The sequence below is a fragment of the Molossus molossus genome, unplaced genomic scaffold (genome assembly GCF_014108415.1).
Source record: "Molossus molossus isolate mMolMol1 unplaced genomic scaffold, mMolMol1.p scaffold_m16_p_7, whole genome shotgun sequence".
NCBI classification, from domain to species: Eukaryota; Metazoa; Chordata; class Mammalia; order Chiroptera; family Molossidae; genus Molossus; species Molossus molossus.
The window spans coordinates 87,031,403-87,045,707 of record NW_023425401.1 but is presented as its reverse complement, the minus strand read 5'-3'; the positions used below and the strand labels follow the sequence as shown (position 1 = coordinate 87,045,707).

The 14,305-nt window shown below is 39.2% G+C and overlaps 1 protein-coding gene across 2 annotated transcripts; it reads left to right on the top strand.

The window, feature by feature from the left end:
* Positions 1 to 1,156: 1,156 nt before the first annotated feature.
* On the top strand, positions 1,157 to 14,061 carry NDUFA5 (NADH:ubiquinone oxidoreductase subunit A5). Of its 2 annotated transcripts, XM_036246855.1 has the most exons (5): positions 1,157 to 1,253; positions 1,530 to 1,574; positions 5,491 to 5,607; positions 8,678 to 8,743; positions 13,149 to 14,061. In XM_036246855.1, the coding sequence occupies exons 1-5, from the start codon at positions 1,233 to 1,235 to the stop codon at positions 13,248 to 13,250; spliced, it is 351 nt and encodes a 116-aa protein (XP_036102748.1). In that variant the 5' UTR covers positions 1,157 to 1,232; the 3' UTR covers positions 13,251 to 14,061. The 2 variants fall into 2 exon arrangements, with proteins under 2 accessions (XP_036102748.1, XP_036102749.1); XM_036246856.1 differs by lacking the exon at positions 5,491 to 5,607.
* Positions 14,062 to 14,305: the final 244 nt, after the last annotated feature.

Genomic DNA, 14,305 nt, shown 5'->3' with positions numbered 1-14,305 from the left:
ATAGGTGGGTGTAAGGACTTTGGCTTTTACACTGCAAGTGAAAAATCATAGGAGAATTTCTAAAATAATTATTCTATCTACTAGGTTGAGAATAACGCCAAAACTAAAAATCATGTGTGTGCTGCTTTGTTCCATGTACTGAGCCAGGCACTTTACATATATTAACTCATTTAATATATTCCAGACAGGAAGGCAGGAATGGAAGAAGGGAGACCTGTTCAGGTTATTAGTTCTTTCTTTACTGATTTATAGAAGTTCCTTATATATTTCAGGTACTGCTTATCTTTTGGTGATTATATGTGGTTGCAAATATTTTCTCTCATTTTGTGGGATGTTTTACTATTTAAATTATGACAACTGCAATTCAGAATATCTATATTTCTTTGTACACGTATTCTCTCTTGTGCATTTTTCTCATTAACTTTTTAGTCAATGCCTTCTTTAACACAAGTCACCCATAATTTTTGGTTAGTTATTTCCTCTTCCCTGTAACCATTACACTTGATATAAACCTCTTTTGGAACACTAGAATTACGTATTAAGGCATGTGTTCATCACTGCTCTGTGAATTCCAGGATGTGAGATCGTGTCTTACAAATCATGTCCCAGTCACTAGCACGTGCTCAATAAATGTTTGTAGAAGTGGGGAAAAGTGATCTGGTATCGCTTCACCTGGGAAAATGAGAAAATGGGAGATGTACTCCAGCGAGTGAAATGGAGAAGAAAGGGGTTGCGATGGGAAACGCAACTGCGTACTGAACAGTGCTTTGGCTGCAAATACCTAGAATACTGGTATAGCTGTACGAATTAACCTTTGCAGTAAAGAGATCACCGAGATGATAGCTCCACGGCCACCCTCATTTTACTAGACTACAGTGTGGGAGGGCGTCAAGGAATTCGCCAAAGGTTAAGCTGAGTGCAGATTCCTAGAACGACTGCTCTGAGATTCTGGTAACTCGGAGTATATCCCTGACCTTTGGGCAATCCGTCGCGGTGTAAATTACAGGACCCGAGAGGCAGACACCTAACACAAAACCCTTTCCCCAGTGCCTGGACCAGACGCTGGTGCACTCACTGCGCGTGCGCCAGTTCCCCTTAGGAATGGGCGGGGCAGCGCCGGACCCGAGGAGCTCCTGAGGGGAGGAGCCAGCTGTCTCCTAAGTGACCGCGCGGCGGCCTCGGTGGTGGATTGAGCGCGTCTGAACGGGCGTCCTCGGCGGCGAGGCGCTGTCATGGCGGGCCTGCTGAAGAAGGTGAGGCGGCCGAGGTCACTGGTGGGATTTAGACTGTGGGGTGGCCCGCCGACAGCCCCCCTCGCCGGTGGCCGGCGCGGGCGCGGGCGCGGCGGCGCTTCGGGGCGCTCGGCCCGCTCTGCCCTCCCGGGCAGGTAAAACCCCGAGCGAGCGGCACCGAGAGCGCGGTCGCTGGTTGGGGCCGGTTTTAGCCTGGGGTTGGTGGTTTTGCTTTTTCTCAGCGTGGTGAACGTGCCGAATTTTAAACACCATGAATCGTGCTTTGTTTTTGAACAGACCACTGGCCTCGTGGGGTTGGCGGTGTGTGAGAGTCCGCACGAGGTAGGTGCCCCTTCCGCGCCGCCGCCGGGGAGGCTGGGCCCGGCCGTGCCCGAGGCGACGGGGCCCGAGGCGGACGGAGCCCGAGGCGACGGGGCGCGGCGCCCCCGCCGGTCACACCTCGTCCGAGCGCGGGCGGCCGGGCTCCCCGCTTTCCTGTGCCCGTGCCTCTTTCTTTCTCTCTGTCAGGACCTCTTCAGCCACTTTTCTTGTTGACCATTGTTTGCGGCACTCGCGCGGCTTCACTCCTACCTTCAGGAGCCCTTTGGCCGTCAGTGTCCTCTTCCAGTAGGTCTTTCCCTTCAGTACTCAGACGTACTTGCGTCTTCCCGCCCCCAAAGCCCCCAAATCTCCCGTGCTCGTCCTCCCTCCAGTTACCACACCCTGTCTCTCCTTCCCTGTATAGGTAACTCCTTATGGTTACGCAACATGTCTCCGAGTTCCTTTTTTATTTTACTTAGAAATTTTATTTTTTAAAATTACAGTTTACTTTTGGTATTGTTTTGTATTAGTTTCAGGTGTACAGCATATACTTTGCGAAGTGTTTGCCCCGATGTTTCCTGTAGCCACCTGGCACCATATCTAGTTATCACAATATATTGAGCATAATTCCTATGCTGACTATTTGGTAACTTGTACCAATCTGCACTTCTTGATGCCTTCACCTTTTCACCCAGTTCCAACCCCCTTCCCCTCTGGCAACCACCCTAAATTTAACCAAGGAAGTAAAAGACCTGAACTTGGAAAATTATAAAACAGTGAAGAATACAAATAAATGGAAGCGTATGTAGTGTTCATAGATGGGAAGAATTAACATTGTTAAAATGTCCACACTGTCCAATTTCTCTTTTTACCCTTTGAACATACTCCAGTCAGACTGCTCTTTTTTTTCAAGGTCACCATGACCTCGGTGCTGCTAAATCCAATGGTTTCTGACATTTCTCATTGTAACTGACCCAGTAGCAGCCCTGGCACGTGTGGCACTGTCTCCCTCAAGCACTTCTTTACTGTGCTTCAGGACACCTGTTTCTTAGCCCTGCTCCTTCTGCCTTCTCTCTTTCTGGTTGTTCGTCATATCCCCCTTCTAAATTTTGGAGTTCTAAGACTTACTTTGGACCTTTACTTACATGTGTTCTCTCTTGGTGTCTGGGACCTAGTCTAGTTGTTTTAAATACCACCCTGTACATTGATAACTCTTAAATTTCCATATCGAGCACTTACCTCTCCCTTTATGAGAGTCTTGTATATTTAATTGCTTAGGGGACATCTCCACTTGGATGTCAGGCAGGCTACCCAAACTTAACATGTCCAAAATTGGGTTCCTGTTCTTAAAATCTGCTCCAAAATTGGGTTCCTGTTCTTAAAATCTGCTCCTCTCTTAGGCTTAGTGAATGGCAGTTCCATTCTTCTAAAAGCCTGGAAATCATCTTTCATTTCTATTTTCTCTCACCCCACATTTGGTGCTTCAGTAAATCTTCTGGGGTTTGCCTTAAAAATATATCCCTGTGTTGACTGCTCACCACCCCCTGTCCTCAGCCACCATTACCACTGCTGAGCATAATTGCATTTGCTTCCTAACTTTGTCACTGCCTCAGTTTGGTTATTTTTAATTTTTTTTTTTTTTAATCCTCACCCGAGGACATTTTTCGATATTTTGTTCAGATAGAGTGGGAGGAAGAGAGAGAGAGAGAGACATCGATGTGAAAGGGACACATCGAGTGGTTGCCATCCACATGACCCAACCAGGGCCGGGGACAAACTGCAACCGAGGTACATGCCCTTAGCGGGAACCGAACCCGGTCTCTCTGGACCACAGGCCGATGCTCTAACTGCTGAACCAAACTGCCCTGGCCAGGGCAGTTTGGTTATTTTTAAATCAAACTAGAGTCAGCCTGTTAAAATATAAGTTAAGTAGTATCAGTCCTTTCCTCAAAAGCCTCCTGTGGCTTTTCACTTTAAGTAAAAGAGTCCTTACTGTGACCCTTCAGATCACTAGTCAACAGACTGTATTCTACGAATTTATTGTTTGTTGTCTGTCTCTAGAATGTAGGTTTTCATGAAGGCAGCAATTTTTAAATTTTGTTCACTGCGAGAACTATGACTAGCATATGGTGTGTGCTTAGTAAATGTTTGTTGAGGAAATGCCATGTACTCATGAGTTCATAATGACTTTAGACTCATTACTGTCATAAACTGAATTCGTGGTTTTCCATTTCTCAGTCTGTTTTTTCCCACTGTGGACTCTATTTTCTTGAGAATTATCAGTTTTTTTACTCCCCAGGTTGGGAATGTGGACATCATAGTTGATACTTCTCTTACTCTTGCACCTTCATGTTCATTCCAGTGATGAGTTCTCTTGATCTTTTTCTCTAACACCCCTCCAGTCTGGTATCTATTTCCTTTCCCTACTGATAGTACCACAGTTTAGTCCCTTGCTCTTGTTTAAAGAATTGCAGCAACCTTGTTACTGGCCTTTCTGCTTGTTTCTCCATCCAACCCAGGTTTATTTTCTTGAAGCACAGATGTAATCATACAATATCCCTAAATCTTTTTATTGCCTACAGAATAGAACCCAAATGCATTAACTTAGCATTCCAAACAACTTATAATCTAACTCACTTTTTCTCTAGCCTTATCTTCTAAGCATTCCCTACGTGTCCTATATTCTATCCATATTCTGTCCAATAAAAATAATGCAAGACATAAATGTAAGCCATGTTTATAATTTTCTAGGAGTCACCTTTTTTAATAAAGAAAAAGGTAAAGTTTCCCCAGCCTGTGTGGCTCGGTTGGGCATTGTCCCGTTCTCTGAAGGGGTCACTGGTTGGATTCCTGGTCAGGACACATGCTCGGGTTGTGGGTTCGATACCCCATGGAGGCTCATGGAGGAGGCAGCTGATTGATGTTTCAGCTGTCACGTTGATTCTCTGTCTCTCCCTCTCAATCCCTTCCTCTCACTCCATTCCTCTCTCTAAAAATTAATAAAACATTTAAAGAAAAAGGTAACATTAATACTTTAATAATATATTTCATTTTATCTAACATATTCAAAATATTTCACTATATAATTAATATAAAATTTGATATTCTATAGTCTTTTTTTTTTCATGCTAAATATTCAAAATCCAGTATGTATTACACTTCTAGCACATCTCTGTTCTGACTAGCCACATTGTAGGTGCCTTTTCCAACATCTTTAATTGTCTAAGCCCTACCGTCCCTCCAGATCTGTCTCCACTGCTACCTTTTCTGTAACCCCTTCTTTGATACCTGCTAAAGTGACTACTCCTTCCTATATAGAATAATAATGTTAACATTTATTGAAACCTAATGTGTGCCAGGTACTGTTGTAAGTTATACAACACCCTATGAAGCATATATTATTAATATCCCCATTTTAAAACTCAAGTCTCTTAAGAGGCCATTCTTATTGTCATACCCTTTCTTTAAATTAAAGAAGAAATGTGGCTAAGAAAACCACACATAATTCATTTTATGTTCTTTGTGACAAGTTCTATAGTAGTATCGTAAAATACCCTCTATTATGGAATATCATGTTCAAATATATAAATAATGTCTAAATTTGCAGACTACTTTTTAAATAAAATGATTCTTAGAGGTCCTCAAGGTTGGTTTGTGTATATGTGTGTATGTGTTTATATGCTTATTGATTTTATACAATTAAAACTAAAACAAATTTCAAATCAAATTAAAGAAATAATAAGGAAAGATTATTTTTCTTAAATTATAAAAGGGATAGATAGGGCATAGACATGAAGAAATTACAGCTAAAGGTAAATCATTTTTCTTAAAGAACAGTTGTGAGTCCTTTTTTTTTAAACCTGTGAGACTTTTTAAAGTATCCCATTTAATCTTTGGTGTGTTTTAAAATGAAAATTTGTATGATTTAATTTTTCAGAGGCTAAGAATATTGTACACAAAAATTCTTGATGTTCTTGAGCAAATCCCTAAAAATGCAGCATATAGAAGATATACAGAACAGATTACAAATGAGAAGCTGGATATGGTTAAAGCAGTAAGTAGCTGACTGAATTTTGTTTTCTTGTGTTTATGATATCCAGTGCAGCGTTTAACAAAAAAATTTCAGTTGCTTATTTTTTGTAAATTCTACACACTTTCCTCTTACTTCTGTTCTTTTTCCTTCCATGCATTTCTTCCATCTTTTCTCTCATTCATCAAATGCCTGTTTACTGAGTGCTTTCTATATACAAGGCCCTATTAAATACTGGAGTAAAAGAATACGATCAAGTACATTCCCTAAGTTAATATTGTAGCTATTTCATTTACCTCTTTTTCCTATCCAGTCCTTTATTGATCTTTTATTTTTTGTCTTTAGATACATCCATCTTCATCCCCTTTTTATAGTTTCAGAGTAGAGAAGAATGAAAACAAAACAAAACCAGTATGTTGTATTTGAAGAAAACTGTCAGAAATAACGTTTTTAAAGTGCTTTGTTGCAGCCCAGCTGGTGTGGCTCAGTGATTGAGCATCGACCCATGCACGAAGAAGTTGCTGGTTCGATTCCTAGTCAGGGCACATGCCCAGGTTGTGGACCCAATCCCCAGTGGGGGCATGCAGGAGGTGGCCAATTGATGTTCTCTCTCATTGATGTTTGTCTCTCTCTCCCTTCCTCTGTCTCTGAAAATCAATAAAGAAAAAAAAAAATGTTTTTAAGTGCTTTGTTGCAAAAAGAAGAGGACCAAATTAGTCACTTAACTACAAATTTTTAATGAGCATTGTTAAGGACTGAATGTTTGTGTCCCCTCAGAATGTATATGTTGAAGCCCTAACCCTTGAACTGGAACTTCTATAGCAGTAATAAGGTTAATGAGGTAATGTGAGTGGTACCCTGATCCAGTAGAATTAGTGTCCTTACAAGAAGAGACATCAGAGAGCTCATGCCCTCTATGCCATGTGAGGACACAGTGAGAAGGTGGCCATCTACAAGCTAGAAAGATAGCTTTCAGCCCTGGTGGGTTTGGCTCAGCGGTTAGAGTGTCGGCCTGCGGTCCTGAGAGACCCGGGTTCGGTTCCCGCTAAGGGCATGTACCTCGGTTGCAGTTTGTCCCCGGCCCTGGTCGGTTGTGCGGGTGGCAGCCACTCGATGTGTTCCTTTCACATCGATGTTTCTCTCTCTCTCTCTCTTCCTCTCTCGCCCTCCCACTCTACCTGAACAAAAAATGGAAAAATGTCCTCGGGTGAGGATAAAAAAAAAAAGAGAGAAAAAAGAAAAAAGAAAGATAGCTTTCACGAGAAACCTACCCTGCCGGACCTTGATCTTGGACTTCCAGTCTCCACAACTGTGAGAAAGTAAATTTCTGTTGCTTAAGCCACTTAGTCATGGTATTTTGTTAGGGAGCCCAAGCAGATTAATATAAGCATGTTACAGCTTCTAAATCAAAGGCTCTAGACAGTAGACTACTCTCGATTCTTTTATAACAAACTATATTGTACTGTTGTCAAATTCCCACACTAACATGCACTTCATGGACTTTTATAATTATCCAGAGTTGTGTTCATAAACTCTAAAATTAATTGATGTGTGCAATAAGTAGCCTAATCTGAAGAATTTTCCTTAGGAATACAACAAAACAATGCAGTTTGATTTGGAACTTTTACTCTTAGCTTGGCAATTCTGGAATTTACAGATTGAAGTCTCTAAAGGGGAAATTAACATTTCTTTAGATTTTCCTTAAGGAAAATGGGCTTATTTTTTCCCCCATTAGAGAGTAAGAAATTTCCCTTTTTTTTTTCATAGGTAAATGTCTCCAACTCTTTTATTCTTTCTCTGCTTTCCTTGATCTAGGTACTATACCAGCATTTCATTTTTTTTTTAAATAACCTTTTATTGGAGGATTAATATACACAAAGAAATGTGCAGAAATCATAAATATAAATGTTGATGAATTTTCACAAGATAATCGCACCCATGTTAACACCAAATCAAAAGAGAGGACATTTCCAGAACACCAAAATTCTCTCTTGTTCCCCCTAAGTTACTATCCTCCTAAAGATAACTATCCTTCTTAACTCTGATAACCACATATTTGTTTTGCCTTGGTTGTGAATGGAACCATCAGTATGTACTCTTTTTCGTCTGGTTTCTTCCACTTAAGAGAGAGAATCATGTATGTTATTGTTTATAGTTATAGTTTGTTCATCCTCATGGCTATATAGTATTATATTTAAACACTAGTTTATTCATTCTATCATATGTGGTTTTTTGGGTTGTTTGTAATTTTGAGGCTCTGATTTGTGCTACTTTGAACATTCTTGAACATGTCATATGGTTTGGTTTATACCTAGGAGTGCAATTCCAGCTCATAGATAGCTATTATTTTTTTAAAATACATTGCATTTAATTGTCTTTTTTTTTTTTTTGTGGTACATGCCCCTAGTGGGAACCAAACCCGGGACTCTCAGGTCTGCAGGCTGACGCTCAGCTGCTGAGCCAAACTGGCCAGGGCAGATAGCTATTATTTTTAATGCTAATGGTGTCAGAGGAAATACAGAAAATACTAAGAAAAAATAAAGTGGTATTTTTAAAATCTATATTTTAGAAAGACTGAATTAGGCATCATTTTTCTTACTCTTTTTTTTTATTTTTATCCTCACCCGAGGACATTTTTCCATTTTTTGTTCAGATAGAGCGGGAGGGAGAGAGAGAGAGAAACATCGACGTGAAGGGACACATCGAGTGGCTGCCACCCGCACGACCAACCAGGGCCGGGGACAAACTGCAACCGAGGTACGTGCCCTTAGTGGGAACCGAACCCGGGTCTCTCTGTCCCGCAGGCCGACGCTCCAACCGCTGAGCCAAACCGGCCAGGGCCATTTTTCTTACTCTTGATAAGTATGTCAATACATGTTTAATACTTTTTAATATTAATATAAAAAAATAATAAAATAGATGAAATGGGTTTCCAAGTAATTGATAAAAATTAGTAAAGGTACAGTGAGAGAAAAAATCATGTTGGTTATAACAAGTGCATATTTTGTATAAGTTTTTAAAATAATAGGATATAAAACTTTCAGATATTGTGTTCCTTTGTTTAAATATTTTCCTTTTGTTCCTTAAATTATAGGAACCAGATGTTAAAAAATTAGAAGACCAGCTTCAAGGTGGCCAAATAGAAGAGGTGATTCTTCAGGTAAAGAAAAAGTTGGATGTAGATGTTTGGCTTCAGAAGTTCAGAGGCATAATGTATACAGGCACAAAGCTGACATTCCAGAAAGAAAGGAAAACTAAATTTCCTAATATCAATTGATCAAATATAAGACTAATCACAAGTACATAATACTTCTAATGTGTACATCAGTTACGTATCATTGATTATAACTTCAATTTATGAGGCTTCTATTAGAAGTTTGGAGTTTGATATTTTCTGAATATAATGGGCACATTCTTGTTAGCCTTACCTTAGTTCATATTAGTAACACAGTATTACTGTTATTTGAATAATTTTATGTTTTTTAGATACAAATACTTTTAAGTTTTAATTGCTTAGTAAGAATGCTACAATTTTTATCCTTGCTGGTGTTGCTCAGTTTTTAGAGTGTTGGCCTGCACACCAAAGGGTTGCAGGTTTGATTCTCAGTCAAGGGCATGTACCTGGGTTGCAGGTTTGATCCCTGGCCCTGGTTGGGGTGCGTACAGGAGACAACAAATTGATGTGTGTCTCTTACATCAATGTTTGTCTCTTTCTCCCACTCTAAAAATCAATGGGAAAATATCCTCAGGTGAGGATTAGGAAAAACAAACAAACAAACAAAAATCCCTTTCACCCCCCCCCCCCATATCCTTCTCTTCAACTCTCTAAAATCAGTGGAAAAAATAACAAAAAAGAATGCTACAAATTTTAATTAAATCGGGGGAAATTATACCTTGTTTTTTTTAGTTGTGCATTTTACCCCCCAATTACTAGTAAGGTTAAACTTTAAAAATATATTCTTATATTTTGTGTTTATATTATGAATTATTAGTATTATAAAAATTTCTTTTATTGATTGATATTTTGAGAGAGAGAGAGAGATTGATTTGTTGTTCCACTTATTTATGCATTTATTGGTTGATTTCTTGTATGTGCCCTGATTGGAGGTTGAACCTGCAACCCTGGCTCATTGGGACAATGCTCCAACCAACTGAGTCACCTAGCCAGCACAATTACTTTTCTTCTATAATTTGTTTTTGGTGTTTTTCTTACATATTTCTTTGAGTTTTTTAAAATAAAAGAGATAACCTTAATCTTTTGCCATATTGCCTAAACACTTTTTTCAGTCTGTTCTTTACTTTTTGACTTCAGTTGAATGTTATCTCCCATATGTAGAGGTTTTTAAAATGGTCATTTGGACAAATCCTCCCTCTGTGTACCCCCATGTCTTCCGCTTATGTGAGTCTGATAAATAATCCAGTGCTGTTTCATTTAATTTTTACATTTTTTTGTATTTAAAAAAGTAATCATGTTTTCTTGTTTTGCATCAAAGGACAAATAAAAGGAAATATTAGAAATAACTAGATTAGGGAGGTATTTCACCAGTAGACAGGATATGATATTCAAAAGCATTGAATTAGATGGCTCTCTCTTTTTTTTTGGTACATGCCCCTAGCAGGAACCAAACCTAGGATTCTCTGGTCCGCAGGCTGACGCTTCAACCACTGAGTCAGACTGGCCAGGGCTTAGATGGCTCTCTTAAAAGAGGAGTAGGGCACCCTGGCCGGTTTGGCTCAGCGGTTGGAGCATCGGCCTGTAGACCAGAGTCCCGGGTTCGGTTCCCTCTAAGGGCACATACCTCAGTTGCAGTTCATCCCTGGCCATGGTTGGGTCGTGTGGGCGGCTACCACTCGATGTGTCCCTCTCACATCAATGTTTCTCTCTCTCTCCCTCCCGCTCTATCTGACAATAAATGCAAAAATGTCTTCGGGTGAGGATTAAACAAAAAAAAAAGGAAAACTTCAATTAAAAAAAAAAAAAAGAGGAGTAGGGCGTTCAGACAACTTTTGATGAATGTAGACTGTTTTAATCATTCAGATGGCTGTTTTACTGGTCTTTTTATTCATTTGCCATATGGTCCTAGATGTACTGTTGTGGGAATTTACTGAAAACTCTTACTATTGTCCTCTTTCTCATCCTCTTTCTTTTCTACCTGATTTCACTTTGATTATGACTTTAGTTGATAATTTATCAAGCAGTTGTAGTCTCAGGGTACATAAATATGTTCAAGTCAGCTATACAGTTCTGCACATTTTCATGGGTAATATAAGGTTAATAATGTTTTATATAATTCAGTAGAGCTAAAACATTGAAACATCAGTATAATATTTTACCTTCTTTTTTATATTAAATCTTTAAAATTTGATGTGCATTTTATACTTGCAGCACATCTGAATTTGAACTAGCTACATTTCTCTGTACCGCAGGCCGACACTCCAACCGCTGAGCCAAACCGGCCAGGGCTGAACTAGCTACATTTCAAGTGCTCACTCATTAGTCACATGTAAGATAGTGGCTGCTATATTGGACAACTCATTTCTAGAGTGATAGAGAGGAATGAGGAAAGGATAGTGTGTTAGAAGCTAGAGACAAGGGAAAGAGTGGCCTACAAGAGCTGTGTGCAACTGGGTTCAGCTCCCTGAAATAGGGCTGATGTCAGTAAATTTTAGGGCTAGACAGCCTCCCCACACTGTACAGTGCTTTGGGGGCATAGAGAAAGCATGAATGTTCAAGAGACTCAGATCAAAAGGCAGTCAGGGAGCCCTGGCTTGTTTGGCTTAGTGGTTAGAGTGTTGGCCCGTGGACCAGAGTCCCAGGTTTGGTTCCCGCTAAGGGCAAGTACCTTCGTTGCAGTTTGTCCCCAGCCCTGGTTGGGTTTGTGTGGGTGGCAGTCACTCAATGTGTCTCTCTCTCTCTTCCTCCCTCTCTCCCGCCTGTCTCTCTCTCTCTCCCTCCCTCTCTCCCGCCCGCTCTATCTCAAGATAAATGCAAAAAAAAAAAAAAAAAAGGCAATCAGGGAAACAGCCACCCTAAGGGATATTTTATATCACTGTTTATATGGTTTTCTCAATTCTAACACCTCTACCTCCAGATTTCCTTTAGTCTACTCTTTGACTTGTTGTTTATATACATTTTATTTTATTTTATTATTTTATTTTCCTCCCCTGAGGACACGTCTGCATTTATCTTTAGATAAAGTGGGAGGGAGAGAGGAAGAAAGAGAGAGAGAAACATTGATGTGAGAGAGACACATTGAGTGGCTGCCACCTACCTGACCGCAACCGGGGCCGGGGACAAACTGCAACCGAGTTCTGTGCCCTTAGCGGGAACTGACTCTCCGGTCCACGGGTCAATGCTCCAACTGCTGAGCCAAACTGGCCAGGGCTGTTTATACACATTTTAGACTGTTGCTGCTAAGCACAGATTGGCTGTTGTGGACCACGGGCATAAATGAGATGTTGCCTTTTAACTTTGGAATTCTAGCCTCTGATCGAATGAATCTAAGCATGTATTCCGTGTTTGATTTCCTTCTCTGACATCCTGACCAGCGTTCAACAGTGTTCTAAGTTGGCCAGAGTTGTCATAGGTCTTCTGTTCTAGAAAAAATGTGAAATAACAAGAAACTTAAAATATATTTGTTAAATGTGTTATAAATTGTATTTGAAAGGAAAAAGTAAATGTAACATAATCTGATTAAGGAAACTAATTCAATACATATTTTTTGTGCACCTATTGTATTCTCCTATATTCTATAGATCACTGTTTTACAAACTGGTTTCTAGTGATTATGGGTCATGAAATCAGATAGGTAGGTTGTGACTAGCACTTAAAAAATACAGTAGAATACAGAGTATATTACAGCTTGTAAAGGTAATATATTTTGTTTGAGTTACATGTGTGTACTGTAGATCCCTTAATAAAATTTTTTTACTGTGGGCCATAGTAAAATAAAATGTGAAAGCAATTGACATTGATTAGGAGACATACTTTTTTTTTTATCCTCACCCGAGGACATTTTTCCATTTTTTGTTCAGGTAGAGTGGGAGGGAGAGAGAGGAAGAGAGAGAGAGAGAGAAACATCGATGTGAAAGGAACACATCGAGTGGCTGCCACCCGCACAACCGACCAGGGCCGGGGACAAACTGCAACCGAGGTACATGCCCTTAGCGGGAACCGAACCCGGGTCTCTCAGGACCGCAGGCCAACGCTCTAACCGCTGAGCCAAACCGGCCAGGGCAGGAGACATACTTTTGATCCTCAAAGAATTTGTAGTCTAATGGTGGAATAGACAATTAAGACTGAAAACTCACCAATTAAACTTTTGAAGAATCTGATAGCAAATTTTAACCAAATAGAAGAAATAGAAATCTATCCTTTCTTACTCATAACAATTACATAGCTGTGACAGTTAAGGTAATTTAATTAATATTAAACATTTGATGGTAGAACAACTTATTAGGTATTGATATGAGAATATTAGCTTTAGTAATATTTTAGTTATTAACTATGATAAAGATCTATTAAATAGTATAATCAAATGATTTTTAAAAATTTTTTTTAACAGGCTGAAAATGAACTAAGTCTGGCAAGAAAAATGATACAGTGGAAACCATGGGAGCCTTTAGTGGAAGAGCCTCCTGCCAACCAATGGAAATGGCCAATATAATCATCATCAAATGACTTGTGTGTTGAAGGGAAGCTGATGTAATTAAATGTTCTGTTATATCAAAAATGTTTCCATATTATTGACATCTTATAATCAAGAGAACTGATGATGTAGAACATATTTAAGAGATTTGTTAAAACTGATAATTATAGTAATAGGGACGTGTTGAATCAGTTTTTGTTTTAGCATTCATTCACATTATTTCAAAGATGACATTTTCTTAAAAAATAGAGGTTCTAGAAAGATATGAAAGTTGGAAAAGTTCCTGTTTCAATGCATAGGCCATATATTTGATAAGTGAAATATTTTTAGTAGTATCTTTAACACCTTTAATTTTTATTCTGAAGAAACCAGAAAGGAACTTATTGCTTAAACAAATGTATAGGCCACTGTTTACAGTGAACTAGCAAGAACAAAAACCATTAAATTAGAATTCATTGTACAGTTGAGGAAATTGATTTTGTATTTGAAAGAAAGATTTCTTATAATTGTAGTTGGAAACCTTTTTTGTTTTTATTTTTTGTCCCATTTAAGGAAGTTAGGTTTCTGGTCCTTAATCAAACTACATCAGGATAGAAAGAGACTTTGTGTGAAGGAAGAGATATTAAGAGTTCCTAAAGTTTATCTGGCATATGGATAGGCTTATATTGAAAACATCTTAGTTGTATGGTTATAACTTCCAAGTGGAATCACTAAGTAATGTTTACTAAGTTTCTAATATGAGTATAGCTGAGTATCAAACAAGATAAAGCTATTCAAGGAAAGAAGCAATTGATAAGTTTAAGGTAAAAATAAAATTACTTTTCAGGTGTCCTCATCTTTCTTTCTAGCCCCATATCATTTCTAAAAGCTTAATTAAGTTTAGTATTTCTTACCTTCAAAGATAGGGTTTTTATTTATTTGTTTGTTTATTTTTGTTACAGATGTTTCTCCTTTTTCTCCCACTGATTCCCACCTCCTCCTCCCTCCCCGCCCTCTCCCCAGCTTTGTTGTCCATGTCGTTCATGCACACACACATATAAGTTCTGTGGTTTATCTTTACTCCTCACCCCCTC